Below are 20,567 nucleotides of genomic sequence, written 5' to 3'. Positions count from 1 at the left end.
ATGGATTTCTTGATTTGGTTTTACGGAATATAAATAGACGAGATGATCTATTGTCTTCTTCGATATATATACTTATATATACATGTATACTTATATATTTATTCCGTATTGGGAGATGACCCTGATCTCCGTGTATTTCCTAAAAAGGAAACTTTTTACAAGGTACAAAAAATGGAAACGAAAAAAAATCTTTTTTTTTTTTTTTGGTAAACATTTTGGAGGTGGGGGAGGGGGGAGAGGGGAAGGAAGAAAGAGAAAGGAAGAAAGAAGAAGAAAAGGATGATTACTAACAAATTGGTATATTGCTTACATAAGCGATTCCTATCCATTATTATATTGTCAGAGATAAGTAGTGTTCGGTATGCTTATGTCTGAACAGTAATAGTGATATTACTTAGTTTTGTGTGTGAACTAAAGATATAACATTAGAACGTTATTATACTGAGAGTTAGTTGATCTAAAGCTATCTACTCTAAAGTTGTCCTCTAGAAGTATATATCGAGGAGGTCTATCTAACTGGGATCTTGGTGGCTATTTAAGCTCTTCTCAACAACCTCAGAAGACGTAGCACAATGTCTATCTCGGGAAAGTACCGGCTCTCTAATTGGCTAGCGTATATGCAGATCGCTAGTCTGATGCCCAGAGGCGGATAAACTCGGGATGACAAGATGGTACGGTCCTTCAGGTGTTCTACAAGAGGTTAGTAAAGGAGCTACCTATGGGTTGGTAGCGAGCTTAATCACCTCGTAGATGCCCTGTATGTGACATCCCCCCTAGGTTGCTTGAGGAGGAGTTACTAAATGACGGTCCTTGGTTGCCACAAGGGAAGGCATGGACTTTTCGCCAGCATAAGTAAGTTATAAATTTGGGTGTAGCCCAGGACTTAAAATTGGGGGCTGTTCGTTAAAAGGTGCCTTGTGATAAGGCGGTACCCTCTCCGCACCCCACTGAAAAAAAATTTGATAATGTATGTAATTTCAATGGACAATTTTTTGGAATGAATAATGCCCAACTGGTGTCAAAAAAAGTAGTAGGCCATTTATATGTGGCAAAGTAAATGCGCAATTGATTGTAAGCGCTGGATAATTCGTGACTTAAAGGCTGCAAAGTCGGTGATTCCCGGTAATACTCTCTAACGTGTCTGTAATTGATGTCACGAGAGTTATACACGATACCCCGGGGGTCGGGTTTCTTAAAGACAACACAAGGTGGACTGTGGCGATGACTAGTAGTGAGTGCCATCGTACCAAGTCCCAGCAATCCCGTTGTGCTGTTGGTGATAGCTAATTCAGCGGCCATAGCGGTTTTAGAAAGAGGCCGATTTGGTGGAAAAGGAGCAGTCCGGTTGATATTGACTCTGTGCTTATCTGGACGTGCAGGTGAAGATGTGATTTCAAGTTTCTGTGCTTTGTTTTCATCAATAATGTCTTTGAGTGTTTCTGGAGCTGTGTCAGGAGTTGTTTCTAAGTCCAGAGTACTAACGATAAGTTGATGATTTGTATCAGGAATATGTGTAATGGGTTTAAGCGCAGTGGCGGCAATTGGTGTGGGAGTGGTGGGTAAGTCCCGATAACAACGTGGTAAACCATTCCTTAAAAAGTGATGGACAGGAGGACGGCGACATGGTTTACCTTTAATGTTAGGTGGAACCAATTCATAAAAGCTTGAATCGAAAACGTAACAGAAATCCCAATAAGATGTGGTTTCTTTGTGGATTTGTTTGATAACTTTATGGATTGGTTTGTGCAGGAACGCGGTTCTTAAGAGTTGTACTATGACCGTATCAAAATTAGGTCTCAAGTAAGGTAAGGCGTCAAGTTCGCGAAGGAGTTGGAGCAACTCATGATAAGTTTTAACCGGAGTTGTTAAAGTAAGAGCTTTGTCATATGAGCGTTGGCAGTATTTGTCGTACACCGTGTCTGGTACGTTCCAACGTAACATGAAACTTAAGAAGCTCCATAAATGTTTTCTGCGTGTAATTTTTGAGCGAGCAGAGCGAAATTCAGCTAATTCTGACCAGTCGGCACGGTTGCCTGCGTCGACAATAGCTTGATAAAGATGAGCGGCATTAAATTGGACATACCGTATCTGTGGAATGAGGGTTTTAAGAAGTGTTTCCCTAGTTGTAAAGTCCAAATTACGAAGGCGATACCTTGTGTAACTGATGGTACCTATTGGCTTAGTATTTGACTGAGAAATTCGTAAATAACGCAAAAGCGTTGAAAAGCAAAAACGAAAAGGAAACTTGAGGGTTCGCCAGATCCAACCAAATAAGGTAGTCTTTGATTTTACAGGCTTAGCCTGGACTCGTTCATTCGTGTAGAAGATGAGGTTTGAGAGTCCGCGACTGTGGAAATTGTAGACTTGGTGTTGGTTGTTTTTGCTTGGTTTCTTGGTTCTCCTGTTGAAATGCCTTTTGACAATAGAAGAAAGAAGGTTATAGATTGTATTCAACACGGCGAACAGTGTGAAGATAAAGGTGAGAAGCGACCAGTAGTGGAAAATGTTATACCAATTGATTGAAATAAGAACGACTTTCGTAATTGCGTGCCAAAGGAGTGCGATCCAGGAAGGGGCAGTGTCGCTTAATTGGATTCCAGAAACGAGGTCTAAAATTGAAAATTCGGATAGAATACTTACGTCTAAGTTACGGAACGTCGTAGTGAAGTGTTTAGGTGTCAAGGTTTGACTAATTTGATTAGCTAATATTTTACTTGGGTCGTTAAGTGGGACTGTAAAAGTGATATTAGAATTGAGAAACCATTCGAATGGCAAGTGATTGATAAATATGTGGAGAACTTGTGGGCCAAGAGATGGCAGAATGTTTAAAAGAGGTTGGAGCAATGGTCGGGTGTTAGCGTTGGCGCTGACCATAGTGATGACTCCAATAATAAGGCAGATAATGATAGTGAAGCTGTCTGCGAGTTGGCGTAGTGTAGCTACGGACGATGTGTATCTGGTTAGGACCTCCATGTCAGAGATAAGTAGTGTTCGGTATGCTTATGTCTGAACAGTAATAGTGATATTACTTAGTTTTGTGTGTGAACTAAAGATATAACATTAGAACGTTATTATACTGAGAGTTAGTTGATCTAAAGCTATCTACTCTAAAGTTGTCCTCTAGAAGTATATATCGAGGAGGTCTATCTAACTGGGATCTTGGTGGCTATTTAAGCTCTTCTCAACAACCTCAGAAGACGTAGCACAATGTCTATCTCGGGAAAGTACCGGCTCTCTAATTGGCTAGCGTATATGCAGATCGCTAGTCTGATGCCCAGAGGCGGATAAACTCGGGATGACAAGATGGTACGGTCCTTCAGGTGTTCTACAAGAGGTTAGTAAAGGAGCTACCTATGGGTTGGTAGCGAGCTTAATCACCTCGTAGATGCCCTGTATGTGACATATATCCGCTTTTGGTACAATTTGTTAAATGGAAGCTTTGCCAAGTGTAGTTTACTCAATTGATGACTCAGCCCATTTAGTCTATTACACACAGACACAAGACTTAAGTCTTGTGCTTGACAGTTGAATAACTTGTATCAACAAAGTGGGGTGGAGTTGGGAGGGGGGGCAATCTTTCATACAATTATTGTTCTTTTGGCTGCAAATCTTGGTTGGCCATCTAACAGTTTACGAGAACTACTTTCTTTGTATAAGATGGTGATATCGACCACGCATGTTGGAATCTAAAAACAAAATAAATCAAATCAAATCAAAACAGAGCAAAACAGAGCAAAACATAGTAATTTTGTCACAGTGTAATACACACTTGACGCCTTGTACCCGCGCTCCTATCAAGTAGTAACATGGCAAATAATATACGACATAGGAAATTGGAAACTTCAAATGGAATCCGGTTTATATAAATAGGAACCAAAAGTGGTAAAATAAACTTATCACAATTATATAGAATCATAAAAATGCCAGACTTTAAATTGTTATTTAAATATTTTTGACATAAAGAAAAAACACAACTCTTTCTTTTCCCAAAAAAAAAAAAAAAAGAATCAAGTGAATAGAAGCTACGTTGAAACCCCATCTTTACCCTTCACATTTAAGAAATTTGTTACAACACTGTTTTGGAACAATGAAACAAATGAGTATGGCAAACATTTAAAAGTAAACAACTTTATGTTCACTACCTTGTCTATTATATTTTCTAGGTGTAACAAATTTGTATGCCAAAGATAACCAAAGTGCAAAACAAGTTAAATGTCAATAAACCATAAAGTCGTGGAATTTCTTTGATCTAATAAATAGTAGAGCAACACACTGACATCCCTGTTTTTTGTCTTTTGGTTTCTCTCTATTTCTTTTTTTTTAACAAAATACTACGCCTCCTATATTCGGGAGAAGAGAAACTAAAAATAGAGTTTTGAATAAATTTAGAAAATGATTAAAAAGTGACATTGCTATATTCCTTTGCTTGTGTTCTTCAGTACACATTCGTCTTTTGAATGTTAGGCGAGCAGTCTGCTTCCACTTTTTTTTTTCTGCCCCTACATGCTGTCACCTTTTCTTCAAGTTCTCCTGCTTTGTTGTTGTCGTCTTTTTTTACACCTTCCATTCACCATCCCCCCCCCTTCTGCACCTCACTCCACCATTTATAGTGTGTACGCAACACCTGTAGAGACCTTCTACATCAAAATGGATATAATTAGAAATATAAAAGAGCTGTGTATTTGAAAATAGTGATTTGTACTCTATCAAAACACGATATTTTTCTGCTGGTTAATAGAAACGAGGCTTGGTATTCACAATTACACCCACCCACCCAAAAAAAAAGGCATTGAAAAAATTAGAAATAGAATTTATATATACATATAGAAATATCCCAAAAATAGAACAATTTTTAGACTCAAAATAGGAGACGAGAAAAGGTATCTCTGCCTTTTTTAATAAACACTGTTAAATTAACCTTTTGGAAACCTTGTAGGCAGAACAGATGGTGCCAGCTCAACCTCAGTTAGGTATATTTCAAGGACATCTGTTCTATTAGGAAAATGATCTCGTGTCAAGAAATATGAGTTCTGATTGTACTTATCAAATAGTATCATGATTGAATGCGGTAGATTTGGGATATGAACCGTTGCCAAGAAAAATACAATTCCTTCTTTTCGTTCTCTCTCTCTCTCTCTCTCTCTCTCTTTTGTGACTGCTCGTAAATTTTCGTTTTATGCGTTGGTGAGGGAGAGCAAAAGAGAAAAGAGAAGGGGGTGCGGAGAGTGTGAAATGTTGATGGTCCATAACCTTTATGGTTGCAAATTATGAGCAATACCAACTTTGTTTTCACATACACAACGGGTAGAAAAGAACAAAAACCTACAATTTAAAAAAGGTAATCTCAAATCTAACTTAAATCAAATTTTTTTTGTTAGTTTATTTAATTGGTCAAAATATAATATAGCAATATATGTAGAAGAGTAAATGTTACCATCTCTTACAACAAAAGAACACCTGCAATGGCACCCAACACACCGGCAGCACCGGCGGTTCCAGCATAATTAGCATCACCTTTGGATGATGATCCGGCACTTGAAGAAGAAGCTTTTGAGGAGGATGATGCGGTGGAGGAAGCCTTTGATGAGCCTGATGAACCTGCAGCGGCAGCTGATGAGCCTGATGCTGATGATGAGCCTGAAGCTTTGGATTCAGAGGCTGAAGAAGCGTGTGACGCATCAGAGGCTGATGAGCCACCAGCAACTGCTGATGAAGCTCTTGAAACAGCTGAGGAAACAGCACCACCACTTGCAGCAGATGAACTGTCGGCAGCATTGACAGCCATAACAGCAAGGGAAAATATAGCAGTGGATGTGAATTTCATTATAATTATCTTAAAAATTGTGATTGTAGTTTCTTAGAAGAGTAGTAAGAAGGTAATGGAAGATGTGATAAGAAACAAGAACAAAAAAAAAGAAAAGAAAGAAGGAGCAAGAAGAAGAAGAAGAAGAAGAAGAAGAGTTTGAAATTGGATTATATAGACAAATGGTTCCCTTTTTATAATCCTCTTGCCCCTATTATTCTTTTCTAACTTGCCCTTTTTCCTTGCCCTTTTTTTGTCATCACACCCACACAATCACTCATTCTCCTACGCCTCATTGGGCCATACCTTCCGTATATTTGTTGTTTTCATTTTTTTGGTTTTTTCAGTAGCATAGTAATTTGAACGTGTGCGGGAATATTTGTAGACTATGATAAATCTCTGTTGATTGTTAGATTCATTCTAACTTTGTAAAAAAGATATTTGTGTAGCTCTCCACAATTTATTTTTAGCTCAAATGGTTTGTATAATACAAAAAACTTGGTCGTTTAAGCTCTGCCACATGTTTCGTGTTGCTTAAATAAATGCTAAAACAAATAGCTGAAAAACCAACAATGACAACGCCTCCACCAAATCGTTCCCTCCTTTTCCTTCTTCTTCTCCTCCTCCTCCTCCTCTTTTACCTTCCAAATCCTTCCTTGCTAACCGGTCCGTCAGTCAACAAGCCAGCAAGTCAGTATTATAATCTTTACAACTATTGCTACTGCTATTACAGTTACAGTTACAGTTACAAAGTCTTGGTTACTTTTACAGTAGTAACTATTAATATAGCTACTAACCATATTATACTGTCTCCTATTTTTAGTACTTCCTTTTAGGTGGCTTTGTATCCAAAACCACAAATTTGCATTACCATCAAGATTCTTGCGTAAATACGTGTCGTCGATGTATAAGTAGCAATGAATGTGTACATTACCAGCTTATGTGTACAAGTACGGTTTGTCATTTCTCTATCTTTATTTCCTATTAATTTGTGTCTATTCCTGTTCAAACTCTTCCCCTTCCCCCACCCACCTCTTTGTATCCATCCTTTCGTCTTTCTCGCGTTTTAGCTTGCACATCTATATTTTCCTTTCTCGCACTTGGTTCAAAACCAAATACAAAATATAAAGTAAATATAAAATAAATAAAAAGTTTGAGAATATCGAAATATCCAGTAAAGAATAGAAACCAGTCTTTCTCATAAACTCACCTGGATTGCTTGATAGGAACTCCCTATTTTAAAAAAGAATAGGGCTGTGTACTAGTAAAAAAAAATTTTAATGTGAAAGCAGCAAAAGTGGCTTTTGGTTGTTTCTATTCGTCTCAACTCCCCCTCTTCCTTCCAAATGCGACACACGTGGGGAAAGGTTTTAGAGTAAAGAAATAAAAAGTTCCATTTCTTATACACAGTTAAACCAATGGGAAAAGTGGCTTTTTTTTTTACTTTTTTCTTTCTTTTTTTTTTGTCTTATTATTGCAATTATTTGTCTGTCTGCCTATTTGTCTGTTTGTTTGTCTATTACATTTATTCACTTGATGATTTGCGGAACCAATCCCAACTAAGGCGGTTGAAAGGCGTAATATTAATATAACAAGGGAAGTTTATACAAGTTTAGGTTCTAGTTCAAATTACTAGAAGTTCCATACAATTGCATTGTTGATAATTACTTGACTGAATATTAAACAACTTTATGAGCTGAGGATTGAGCCACAATTGCCCCTCAAATCATTTATACCAAAATAAAATAAAATAAAATAAAAAATTAAAAAATTAAGTATAAAAACAATAATAATTAGATAAATCCATCAACTTCAGAAAGAGAAAACCGTTCAGATCCTTGTTCAAAATAACTAGTTCTTTTAAAATTGAAAAATTACATTGTATCAACCTATCATCCATTCATTCAAATGAGATAACAAGGTAAAAGTTTGAAGTTTGAAGTTCAAAGTCAACATTTCAACATTTCAGCATCCGATATATAGTACTTTGCTGTGCTACCATCTGGAGACGACCCTTCTTATTTTTCTTTGTGAGGGGGGGGGGACAAAAGGAGAATGGTTGCAAAAATTGGAGGATTCTTTTTCTTCCTTCTTTCCATCATTCTTCCTCTTGCTTCTTCCTCACATCATAATTTGGTCTCACTGTACCTTAACAGAACGATAGTTAAGGCTACAACAAACACAGTCCATGAAAACAAAACAAAGCCATGAGATATTTGCATGAAATTTTTGAAGTATCAAGTCCAATGAAACTTGATTAATTTTATTGTTTTGTTCTGCAAAAAGAAAAAGAAAAATTAATAAATAATCAAACAAAGTAAGAGATATTAAATACAAAAGAAATAGTGACAAATAAAAAAGACATTCTCAAATGGCGTATTCATTAAAACTTGGAAAATCATGAAGGAAAACTTTTTCTGCTTCTCTTCCAGTTTGATATTCATTTATATAAAAGAATTATAACAAAGCAAGGGCCAATGCTCCCAAAGCTGCACCGACTGGAGCAACGGCATCAACTGCAGCACCACCTGTGGCAGACTTGGCCTTCGATGTGGCACTGGAAGCCAAACTTGAAGTATACGAACTAGCTTTTCCTGTAGCTGAAGATTTCACTGAAGAAGCAGCTGATGAAGTTGCTGAGCCGGCTTTTGATTCGACTTGACCAATAGCGCTGGAGACGGCACTAATTGCATTAGTTGAAGCGAAAATAGCTGATGAAGCGACAAAGATAGTTGTGAATTTCATTTTCGTTTTATGGATTATTTTTGATTTTGTTTTTAAAAAAAAAAGAAAAGATTAGTATTAATGTGTCTTGTGTTTTTTGTTTTCTTTTTGAATGTAATAAAAAGGTAAATACAAAATATATTTATTCTACAAGTTTTGATGTGAAATATGGAGTATCTTACAGGCTATTTATATATCGATGGAGCTGGTTGCTCTTTAGTCTTTTGTAGAGAGAGAAAATAATGTCGAAAAAGGTTCAAGAAAGCAAGATTGGCCACTTCACCCATTCCAACCTTTCTAGAGTACAACTATATTGCTATCGTACAAACAGCAAGTTTGTGGTCTCCTATCACTTTTTTTTTAAATTTTGAATGTGGGGGAGAGGCACAAAAATTAGAAGATGTGATTGAAAGAGTTGGTACACGAATTTCAGGTTGGTACGTCAATATGTGATTCATTATAAGTGGCTATGGAGAATCTCAATACTGTTTAAGATCGTGTGCATCGTCTTTGTGATTGTTCCTACAACCGTTGCCGTTGCTGTCTATTTCTTTTCCTCTCCCTCTTTCTCTCTCTCTCCCTCTCTTTGGCTCCAATTGATTTCCACTTTGGTTGTCGTCAGAGAACAGAGAGAAGAAACAAAAAGCAAAAAAAAAAATTAAAAAAAAAAAAGATTGTTGCTGTTTGGAAACTTTGAACCTCCAATATACATATTCAATGGCTTTATCTTTTCAAGCTATACGTGGTTTTGCTGTGTTTACTATTCTAAAATTTATTAGAGACAAATTGTTCAGCCTCTACGGCTGAATCTCGCAAGAGACCAAAATACGGCGAGATGTAGTTCTTTTTGCTTGGCAGGTTTTCCATAACTGATGTGAAGTGTTTTTAAAAATTTAAAAAAACACTTGAACCATGGAGCAAATTATTTTATTGCTCTCTATCTCTCGCAATTACAATAAAATCATCAACTATGTCATAATGAAAAGGAAGGTTTAAGCTATCATTGCTACTGTACAAAATTTCTCATCACCTACTATTCTCCTGATCCCAATTTTTTTCATTTTTTTAGCAATCTATTAAATCGCAATTGTCCTAACAATATCTATATCTATATCTATATCAATATCAATACCAAAAATTACCAATAATAACAATAACAATAACATCTTCTTCTTCTTCATGATTGCTTTTCTGCACAAAAAGGAATTGCTCAAGCTAATGAAAATGTGTGTGAAACATTAACAAATCACAAATTTCATGTTTACATTGCTTTCCGAAGCACATTTGGTAGCGTTGTTTTTTTTTTTGTGGACCTTCAATTATATAGAGATATTGAAAGTATAATTCCTTCTTTACTCTTGCAACACAAAGATTGTGTGTGTGTTTTATAAGTGAGTACTGCAAACAAGAGTGGTTTTAAGATAAACATATATAATCCTTTATTGTACTACATGTATATAGAAATTTGAACTACTAAACCCTACTTCAACAAGTAAGTGAAGAGATGAAAAAACTTTTCACTTCTCTAATTCTCGATGCCTTTGTATACCTCGTGGGAAAACCAATTTATGGTAGCATACTATCCATATAGCGTAAGGTCATATAATATCACCAACAAATATAGATGTATATTCGCAAGTATTAGCAGATGTACTTAATTCCGTCACATGCATCACAAGGTAGCAAGCAAAGGGTATTATGAGCTGTAAAAAAAAAGGGAAAAGAATAGGAGGTGATGGGAGGAGAACATTTTGGATTTAATACTCAGTCACGGATATTCGAGAAGCTTTTTTATATATAAATAAGACAAAGATGGTAAAGGTGGTAAATATGGTAAAAGTCACAAAAGTGAAAAAGGTGAAAATGAGGAGTGGTGAATACTTGTATCTTGATACTCTCTAGCTGTGTGAAAAGAATAGTATCATTGCATTTATGAGATGTTACTGGAAAACGATGCTGTAGACAAAAAAAAAAATACACATTTCGTGCTATAATAAACCTTTTTGGTTTTAAAACTAAATATGACAAACATTATTTCTAATCATTCTATATATTACAAATTATTGTAGTCATGGCTGAAATGCACCAGCTGCGAAACAAAGGTTTCTTCTTGTGAAATGCACCTTGAAAACAGGAGTCTTTTTTGTAAAAAAAGCAGCCATATGATCACTACTGGCAATAACATCTCTTCTACTCAGTTGCTGTTGTTGTTGCTGTGTTTTTCCACCCTCCTCGGCCGTCGCTTCGCTTGCATTAGCAGACCCCGTGGCATTCAACAATGCCTCAGGTTCAGGTCCAGCATCATTTGTATTCTTTTTCACATCCCAAACTCTCACACTACAATCGCCAGATCCACTAACCAAAACAGTTCCATCGCGGGAAAATGCCAATGAGTATATCGATGAACGGCCATGGCCCTTCATCGTCTTCAATCTTCTTCCCGTGCCAATGTCCCAGATATTAATCACATTATCATCGCCCGCACTCGCAAGCCATCGACCATCGGGACTTGCAGCAATCGTGTTGATTGCATTTGTATGCCCCATGAAAACACGTACACAATGACCAGTCTGCACATCCCACATTCTGCATGTCTTATCGCTAGAACCAGTAAACACATAATGCGAGTTGGGGTGAAACTCGACACAGTCAACATCGTTAATGTGGCCTGCAAATATCCTCAATGGGTAAATATGGTCAGTCGCCCATAACCGTGCGGTTTGATCGTGCGATGATGTGACAAAATAGTGGCCCAATGGTGAAAATTTCACATCCCATACTGGCTGATTGTGGCCCTTGTACGAAACAAGCGCAGTGAAAGTGTCCAATGACCAAAGACGGATCGTCTTGTCCTCGGAACAAGTGATGAGAAACTTGTTATCTGGAGAAAACGAAATACCGTAAACTGGTCCACTGTGTCCAATAAGTTTTCTACAATTGTCTGGTAAGTGGTGGTTCTTTCTATCCTTTTTACTTTGTGATGATGATTGCGATTGCAATGGCTTACCATCAAGACTCCATATCTTGATATAGCTTCCTTGGAATCCTGCAGCAACCAATGTAGAATCGTCATTAAATGCAATACATGTCATGTCGTTGTTTGTATTATGGAAAGTATACATGCACACAGATGGGTAGCTGGCTTGAATCGCACCCAACTTGATCTTGGAACGCGAATCCTCCACTTGCATAATCAACTTTTTGATATCTGCAGAATCCTTCATTGGAAAAGGTAAAGTATCCTTATTTGGTGAATCAGCATCTGGTTTCGTCATTTCTTTAAACTCCTCGTTAAGTGTTTTGCCATTGACTGGTTCCAATTTCTCATCCTTGACTTTTAATTCTGCTTCAACTTCTTTAACAACCTCTGGATCCAACTGAGCTTTGCCCAACTTAACCTCCTTTTCACTATTGAACTGCTCCAACTCATTGGTATTAGCAATATACTCTGAAATACCCTCTTCCGGGTTTGCTTCTCCCTCTTGATCAATCTTATCGGGTTTATTCTTTGAAATCACTGGGTCTAAATACTGGTTGATTATACGGATCAAGATAGACCCACCAACGGCTTCGTTTTCATGAAGAAAGTATAATAGCAAATTGAGCGAAGTCTTGGATACCAATATCCTATACCTGTATTTCCTATAAGCCACAGCGGTGTCGTCTTCCTTAAGATGTTCGGGTAAGGATAAACCAGCAAATTTTTTTACTTCCATTCCATGCAAGATCATATGATCTGACTTGTATTTGTCAAAAAATTCCTTTGACTTGGCATTGAACCCCTTGGTAATTAACTCCAAGAAGCAGTGGATAAATAGCGGGTATAATACACGTGAAAGCTCTGGTTTATACAAGTCCAATGACGATTCAACCCATTTGCGCAACATGGAATACGCAGTAAAATAAGTTTCTGGGTCATTTTCAACTCTTGTTTTTGCCTCTATCAATTTCAATTCCTTTAAATCTGCTTCCTTAGCCATCTTCAATTCACGATCTTTCGTCTCTTGCAACTCTTTTTCAATTTTCGCTTGTTTTTCCCTCAACTCGCGTAATTCTTTTTCGTATTTAGCGGCTTTATCTTGTGCTAATTGGTTGCTATTGTTCGCGGTACTGGTAGTAGAGTTGGCAGTAGAGTTGGTGGTGGTACTGGCCGTGGAATTGGCAGGGACATTAGTGTTGGTGGTGCTGGTGGTGCTGGTGGTGCTGGTGGTATTGGTGGTATTAGTATTAGTATTAGTATTAGTGCTCCTGTTATTGCTATTACTGGCACTACCACCAGTGATTTCTCCAGGTGGTGCTAGTGTTGTATTTCCTGGAGTTGCTGGCTCTACGGCTGGTGTAGGTGTATTTGTGCTCTCTAATCTTAACATCGATTCGGTTCTATGATACCCTTTCTTATTCAAATATTCCAACACTATTCGGTTTAAATCAGCTTGTGAGTATTGCGGTTGGTTGGCTCGCACCTGCTGCTGCTGCTGCTGTTGTTGTTGTTGTTGTTGTTGTGGGGGTGGTGCTTGTGATTGTGATTGTGATTGTGGTGGTGCTTGTGATTGTGGTGGTGCTTGAGCTTGTTGTGGCGGACGTGAAGTCGCTTGTGATGGTGTTTGTTGAGGCAGCGACTGCTGGACATTTGTTCCGCCCTGTGGTGGACTCCCTTGTTCCTTATTGACATTACTCATCCTCGTGACAACGTATTGTTAATAATCAATGATTGATTGTAGATAGTTGAGTATTTGATTCCAAATTTGATGTAATTACTTCGCTTTAATTTTAATGGAATATATGTCGTTCTGTCTTTATTTGTTTTTTTCTTTTCTCTTTTTTGGTTTCTGGACTTGAAAAGAATAAAATAAAAAAAATAGTAAAAGAGAGAGAGAAAAATACCAAAAAGAAAAATTGAGTGCGGAGCGCGCATATTGTGCTCAGAATGGAAATAGAAAACATTAATAGTGAATTTATCAACCATTCAAAATGGTGAAATTGAGGGTAAAATGTAGTAGTAGTAGTAGTAGTGAATTTAATAGTGGTAGTAATAGTCTTTGATTTCTTTACTCTCTTGCATCGTGGAACATATATATATATATATATGTTTATGTAAGTGTATGTGTATCTTCATAATATATTTTGAAAGTGCATAAGCGAATAATTTGTCATAGATTTTATGCAAAATTTGTCTCAATTATAAAATTTTGCAAGTTAAATTTATTTCAATTTGGTGCAAAAACAACAACAACAACAACAACAACAACAACAACAACAATAACATCAAAAGATCATATGAATTTTTAACTCTGACTAATTATAATTCTACTAACCTGACATGATATAGTGATTTGACAGATATTGATTGAGTATGAATCTAAAGGTAACTTTACCATTTAATGAAGAAACAGAATTATTTGTGGATACATTGACAAACAATGTTTATTTACAAAAAAAGTAATATATACATATAGAATAATATATCAGAATATGTACAAAACATGTAGAACCACATGGTTTACTCTAACAAGAAATTGGGCGAATGGTCTAGTGGTATGATTCTTCGTTTGGGTATTCTCAACAACCTGAGCAGTAAATTTCGAAGAGGCCCTGGGTTCGATTCCCAGTTCGCCCCAATCTTTTTTTTGGAGTTTATTTCCAAAATTTTTTTTTCCAACTGTCTAATCACATTGCCAAATGAACATGAAATTAAATGCCATTCTCTTTTTAGTTTTCTTTTTCTTTTTAGATTTTGCAACTTAGATGTTGGTGCGTTAGCATTTTTAGGCAGAAGGTGTATTAACAATTGCTTTCCATCCCACCACTTTTACTTAATCTTAACGTATTACATACGAAACACGAGTCTCCTTCAGTTTACTTTTTCCTACCTCTCATTATAAATAATGGTTGGAAGAACCCGCCCCCCACCCAGGATTGGTAGCTCAAGGTACTTTTTCCGCAAATCGCGCGTCATTAGACAAAAGGAAAAAAAAAAGAAGGAAAAAAAAAAAGAAACACGTCAAACAAAACAAGGATTGCGCTTGCATTTATCATTTCTTTCTTTGTCTTTCTCTTCATCTTTTTTTATTTTTGAAAAAAGCTGATAGACAACTTGTATTACACCTTTCCCATTTCCCCAACTACTTAATCATTACAGTCATCCCCCCTGGAGGAGCAAAACTTCATATAAAATTGCAAATACACTCGATACCATGTTGCAAAAGTTTTTAATTTGTTTGTCGCTAATATTCACCCTTGCTTCGGCCAATCTATTTGACTTTTTGAACAATCAGTTTCAAGGTGGTAATGGCGGCGGCGGCGGCGGAAGACATCAAAATGGAGGTTCCAAGAGTCCGCAACAGCACGAGGAGGCAATGCTCAATGCCAACTGCAACACTTATTTATGTCCAGACACTGGAATCTGCGTCGATGCACCTAAATTCTGCCCTTGCCCTTACCCTTCATCTCAGTTGAGGTGTTTCTTGCCAGATGGTCGATATGTATGTATTTCCAAGCCTGCTGGTTACGGCATTGCAGACAAGTACAATGATCCACAAACAAATTTCAAGATTGATGCCAAAGACGACAATATACGAGATTGTGGATGGGTCAACAGAGCTTGGAGGAATGAAAAACTCAAAAAGTAGATCCATTATTATATACAAATACATGTACAAATACATGTGTAATTACATGTACAAATACAAACCTGTACTTTCTCATCTCTCACTTCTTTTTTGTCTACTTTTGTAATTACTTCAAAGTAGATTCATATACATATACATACATATATATACATACATATATATATATATGTGTGTGTGTACTAATGATACTCTTTGATAGCTAAAGAATCACGTGACATTATATATAGATATAATATATACCACGTGACCCAGTATATTCCCTCACTATAGCTTTTTTCTATATGATAATTTGTATATCGCGGCAAAATGGAAGAAAAGTTTTGGTGTTGAGTCATAATTTTTTTGGGGTTTTTATTCCTTTTTTTTTTTGTACTGTGAGTGATAAGAAGAATACAAGGCGCTAATGATCCATTACATAATCAGAAATTTTTCAGTCGTTTTTTTTTTTCATTCTTTCTTTCAATTCTTTTTAATTTTTTTTTTTTTTTTGTAACTTTTAGCGTGGAGTAATCAAAACTAATCTGTAATCGATTGGCTACCAACACATTTTGAAAGAGTATTCTTCCTTTTTTTTAAATATTTTCTTTCTTCTTACCTTTTTTTTTTTTGCTTTTTTTTATTCCCTCTTTTGTTTACAGTTTTTTCATATTTTGTACAAGGTATACCATCGATATACAGAATATCTTTTTCCTAAATTTCCTTATTCAAATCGGACAAGAATGTTGAGGGTTAGAAGAAGCATCGTTGCAACCAACAGTGTTTCCAGTATAGCCAAGAGAACTCTTGCTACTCAAGGTTTTACTTACCAGGTACCTCAAGAGTTTGAATCGAGGACCCCGCCATATGCAAAGCTAGTCAACAAACTCTCTACCGTTAAAAAGCTTCTCAATGATCAACCATTGACACTTGCTGAGAAGATCTTGTACTCGCATCTTTGCAATCCAGAGGACACATTCACTCCTGGTTCCAAACTATCAGATGTACGTGGACAACAGTACTTGAAGTTAAATCCCGATAGAGTCGCTATGCAAGATGCCTCGGCACAAATGGCCTTGCTCCAATTTATGACATGCGGTATGAGCTCAACCGCAGTCCCTGCATCGATCCATTGCGACCACTTGATTGTTGGTAAGGATGGAGCAGACTCAGATTTGACAAAATCCATTGCCACAAACAAAGAGGTGTTTGATTTCCTACAAAGTTGTGGAGAGAAATACGGTATCCAATTCTGGGGCCCTGGCTCTGGTATCATCCACCAAATTGTGTTGGAAAACTTTTCCGCTCCCGGTTTGATGATGTTGGGTACTGATTCCCATACTCCAAATGCCGGTGGTTTGGGCGCCATTGCAATTGGTGTAGGTGGTGCCGATGCAGTTGACGCATTAACAGGTACCCCATGGGAATTGAAAGCTCCAAAAGTCATGGGTGTTAAGTTGACCGGTCAATTATCCGGATGGACATCTCCAAAGGATGTGATCACCAAATTGGCTGGTATCTTGACCGTGAGAGGTGGTACTGGATTCATTGTTGAATATTTCGGAGACGGTGTTTCAAACTTGTCCTGTACAGGTATGGCAACAATCACCAATATGGGTGCCGAAATCGGTGCTACTACGTCCTTGTTCCCATACCAAGAGGCCCACAAGCGCTATCTCGCGCAAACTAATAGAGAGCCTATTGCACAAGCTGCCGATGCTGTCAATAAGCAATTCAAATTCTTACAAGCTGACGAAGGTGCAGAATACGACAAAGTTGTTGAGATAAACTTGTCTGAACTTGAGCCACACGTCAATGGCCCATTCACTCCAGACTTGTCCACACCAATATCCAAGTTTGGCGAAACTGCAAAGAAGGAAGGTTGGCCAGAAACTGTTTCTGCTGGTCTTATTGGATCATGTACCAACTCCTCATACCAAGATATGTCACGAGCGGTTTCCATCATTAAGCAGGCAGAAGCTGTTGGTCTCAAGCCCAAGATTCCCTTCTTTGTCACTCCAGGTTCAGAGCAGATCCGTGCCACAATTGAACGTGATGGACTTATCAACACTTTTGAAGCCAATGGTGCCATTGTGCTCGCAAATGCATGTGGGCCATGTATTGGACAATGGGACCGTTCTGATGTTCCAAAGACTTCTACCGAGTCCAACGCCATCTTTACCTCATTTAACAGAAATTTCCGTGCAAGAAATGATGGAAACAGAAACACAATGAACTTTTTGACCTCACCAGATATGGTCACCGCAATGATTTACTCTGGAGATGCCAGCTTTAACCCTGTAACTGACTCGATTAAATTACCCAACGGTGAAAGTTTCAAATTCCAGCCACCAAAAGGTGAAGATTTGCCACAACAAGGATTTATAAAGGGTCGTTCTGAATTTTACCCCGAGGCAAATCCACAACCAAAACCAGAAGTTCCTATAAATGTTAGCCCCGAGTCCGATAGATTGCAATTATTAGAGCCATTCCAGCCGTGGTCAGGCGAGGAACTTAAAACTAATGTTCTTTTGAAAGTCGAAGGTAAATGTACCACTGATCATATCTCAGCAGCTGGTGCATGGTTGAAATACAAAGGTCACCTTGAAAACATTTCATACAATACTTTGATTGGTGCTGTCAATAAGGAGACTGGTGAGGTGAATAAAGCATACGACTTGAATGGTGATCAATTCGGTATTCCTGAACTTATGATGAAGTGGAAGGCTGACAATAGACCATGGATCGTTGTGGCAGAGCACAATTACGGTGAAGGTTCTGCTAGAGAACACGCTGCATTATCACCAAGATTCCTCGGTGGATCTATTGTGTTGGTCAAGTCCTTTGCAAGAATTCACGAAACCAATTTGAAGAAACAAGGTATGTTGCCATTGACATTTGCCAATGAAGCAGACTACGATAAGATCAAGGCTGGTGATTTGATCGAAACCGTGGACTTGAAGGATATGGTTGCCAAGGATGGAAACAATGGCGGTGAATTGAAATTGAGAGTCACGCCTAAAGATGGTGGTGCTGAAAAGGCTTTTGAAATTACTGCTAAACACACGATGTCCAAGGACCAAGTGGATTTCTTCAAGGCAGGCTCAGCAATCAACCACATTGGTAATTTAAAGAAAGCCGAAGAACAAGCATAAGCATCAGAGGAGAAAGAGAAAGGGGGGAAAAGACAAAATGGAAGAAGAAGAAAACAAAACAAGAAAACTACTTGATACATAGAATATGTAATGATTTAATTTATTTTTAATTCAAACTTTATATTAAAAAAAGATAATAATTCAAATTTGATAACTGATATGTTTTCGAACATCCGCAGACAAAGTCTTGATGATTCAAAAATGTTGGAGGAAATGAAGTGTAAAAAAAAATATAGTAATCTAAAACTAAAAGATAAATGAAGCTGAAATATAAATCAAGCATCAATCAAGTCTTTTTTCTTACGATCGTCATCATCCCCTTCATCTTCGTCATCTTCATCTTCGTCATCATCATCATCATCTTGGGTTCTGTCCCTTCCATAAAACTCATCCAAAATCTTTGGACTAATTCTATTCAACATTTCTCTTGGGTAGATTCTTAACAATGACCATGCAAGGTCCAAGGATTCAAAAATTGTTCTGTTTTCATATGCACCTTGACTAATGAAATTCTTTTCAAACTTGTCCAAAAACTCTAACGACAATTTATCTTCGGTACTCAATGCCTCTTCACCAACAACAGCCTTCATAGCAGCGGCATCTTTACCAATAGCATACTTGGCATACAATTGATTTGAGACGTCACCATGGTCCTTTCTGGTCATACCTTCACCGATAGCTGACTTCATCAATCTAGAAAGGGATGGCAAAACATTGATAGGTGGGTAGATTGCTCTATTGTGCAATTGTCTATCAACAAAGATTTGTCCCTCGGTAATATAACCTGTCAAATCCGGAATTGGATGTGTGATATCATCGTTAGGCATAGTCAAGATAGGAACTTGGGTAATGGATCCGTTTCTTCCTTCAACTCTACCAGCTCTTTCGTAGATTGTTGACAAATCGGTATACATATAACCAGGGTATCCTCTTCTACCAGGAACTTCTTCTCTGGCCGCACTCACTTCTCTCAATGCATCGGCGTACGAAGACATATCAGTCAAAATAGTCAACACGTGTCTCTCGGTTTGGTATGCCAAGTATTCAGCAGTGGTCAACGCTAAACGTGGTGTAATAATTCTTTCAATAGTTGGATCGTTGGCCAAGTTCAAAAACAAACTTGTACGTTCCAAAGAACCATTCTCTTCGAAATCTTGCTTGAAAAACCTCGAAGTCTCCAAGTTCACACCCATTGCAGCAAACACTATAGAGAAATTCTCCTCATGACCATCGTGAACATCCTTTGTTGGACGAACCAAGCCTGCTTGTCTACAAATTTGAGCAGCAATTTCATTGTGTGGCAAACCAGAGGCCGAGAAAATTGGAATTTTTTGACCACGTGCAATCGAGTTCATTGTATCAATGGCAGAAATACCAGTACTGATCATTTCTTCTGGATAAATTCTTGCATATGGATTGATTGGTGACCCGTTGATATCCAAATATTCTTCAGCAAAAATTTTGGGGCCTTTATCAATAGGTCTACCAGAACCATCAAAAATACGTCCAAGCATATCTTCACTAACGGGAATTTTCAAGTTCTCTCCTGTGAACTCAACCTTGGTCTTCTTGACATCAATACCTGAAGTACCTTCAAACACTTGCACAATAGCTTTTGAACCACGCACTTCCAAGACTTGTCCTTGTCTAACACTCCCATCTGGAAGTGTCAAGTTGACAATCTCGTTGTAACGCGGGAACTTGACATTGTCCAAGATAACTAAAGGACCATTGACTCCTCCAACAGTATTGTATTGGATTCTAGGTTTGATTTTGAAACCTTCAGTCACAGCCTTCTTGTTCAATTCGTAAAGCTCCTTATCTGATAATGACATTGTAATGTTCTTGATTTGCTATTCTTATTTGCTAATTTGCTTTTTTGCTTTTCTGCTTTTTTGCTTTTCTTCTTGTTCTTCTTTATTTTTAGCTGTTTTTTTTTTCTTTCCTTTATTAAACAAAAGATATATTTAGATTACTTGTATATCTATCAAACTCTTGTTTCTATATTCGTGTCAATCAGTTTTTAGACAAAGCTTTAATGTAGGTGATTGAGCGGGGAAAGGGGGGCGGGGAAAGAAAGTTGGGTAAAGAGGTGGATGGTTAAGTAAGATTAGTTGTTGGAGTATACAAATATGTGCACCAGTAGATAAGGCCGTGTCCACCCAGCCATGGTCGACTTTTTCGTTCGCTCTCCGTTGCTCGTTGGAAATTCGAAACAAAATTAAACACACGTGACTTAATATATATAACAACAGAAAATTATACATTCGCCATGTACTC

The 20,567-nt window shown here is 37.5% G+C and overlaps 7 protein-coding genes across 7 annotated transcripts; 2 read left to right on the top strand and 5 right to left on the bottom strand. All coding sequences in view use genetic code 12, as the record gives it.

The window, feature by feature from the left end:
- Positions 1–600: 600 nt before the first annotated feature.
- On the bottom strand, positions 601–2,874 carry PVL30_002666 (uncharacterized protein; the record flags this gene model as incomplete). The annotated part of the gene is made up of 4 exons (XM_061119406.1): positions 601–627; positions 744–773; positions 1,171–2,048; positions 2,652–2,874. The coding sequence occupies 4 exons, from the start codon at positions 2,872–2,874 to the stop codon at positions 601–603; spliced, it is 1,158 nt and encodes a 385-aa protein (XP_060975389.1).
- Positions 2,875–5,440: 2,566 nt separating this feature from the next.
- On the bottom strand, positions 5,441–5,824 carry PVL30_002665 (uncharacterized protein; the record flags this gene model as incomplete). The annotated part of the gene is made up of 1 exon (XM_001525192.1): positions 5,441–5,824. The coding sequence occupies one exon, from the start codon at positions 5,822–5,824 to the stop codon at positions 5,441–5,443; it is 384 nt and encodes a 127-aa protein (XP_001525242.1).
- Positions 5,825–8,260: 2,436 nt separating this feature from the next.
- PVL30_002664 (uncharacterized protein) lies at positions 8,261–8,548 on the bottom strand (the record flags this gene model as incomplete). The annotated part of the gene is made up of 1 exon (XM_061119405.1): positions 8,261–8,548. One exon carries the CDS (start codon positions 8,546–8,548, stop codon positions 8,261–8,263), a length of 288 nt encoding a protein of 95 aa, XP_060975388.1.
- Positions 8,549–10,596: 2,048 nt separating this feature from the next.
- On the bottom strand, positions 10,597–13,206 carry TAF5 (Transcription initiation factor TFIID subunit 5; the record flags this gene model as incomplete). Its single annotated transcript, XM_001525191.2, has 1 exon — positions 10,597–13,206. One exon carries the CDS (start codon positions 13,204–13,206, stop codon positions 10,597–10,599), a length of 2,610 nt encoding a protein of 869 aa, XP_001525241.2.
- Positions 13,207–14,022: 816 nt separating this feature from the next.
- On the top strand, positions 14,023–15,156 carry LCL2 (Long chronological lifespan protein 2; the record flags this gene model as incomplete). The annotated part of the gene is made up of 2 exons (XM_001525190.2): positions 14,023–14,135; positions 14,667–15,156. The coding sequence occupies 2 exons, from the start codon at positions 14,023–14,025 to the stop codon at positions 15,154–15,156; spliced, it is 603 nt and encodes a 200-aa protein (XP_001525240.2).
- Positions 15,157–15,875: 719 nt separating this feature from the next.
- Positions 15,876–18,287, top strand: ACO2 (aconitate hydratase; the record flags this gene model as incomplete). Its single annotated transcript, XM_001525189.2, has 1 exon — positions 15,876–18,287. One exon carries the CDS (start codon positions 15,876–15,878, stop codon positions 18,285–18,287), a length of 2,412 nt encoding a protein of 803 aa, XP_001525239.1.
- Positions 18,288–18,562: 275 nt separating this feature from the next.
- On the bottom strand, positions 18,563–20,457 carry VMA2 (Vacuolar ATP synthase subunit B; the record flags this gene model as incomplete). The annotated part of the gene is made up of 2 exons (XM_001525188.2): positions 18,563–20,140; positions 20,428–20,457. The coding sequence occupies 2 exons, from the start codon at positions 20,455–20,457 to the stop codon at positions 18,563–18,565; spliced, it is 1,608 nt and encodes a 535-aa protein (XP_001525238.2).
- Between the last annotated feature and the right edge of the window lie 110 nt (positions 20,458–20,567).

This window comes from Lodderomyces elongisporus, chromosome 3 (assembly GCF_030384665.1).
Source record: "Lodderomyces elongisporus chromosome 3, complete sequence".
Lineage (NCBI taxonomy): Eukaryota > Fungi > Ascomycota > Pichiomycetes > Serinales > Debaryomycetaceae > Lodderomyces > Lodderomyces elongisporus.
Note: the sequence above shows the minus strand (reverse complement) of the source record. Positions and strands in the feature narration are given on the sequence as shown.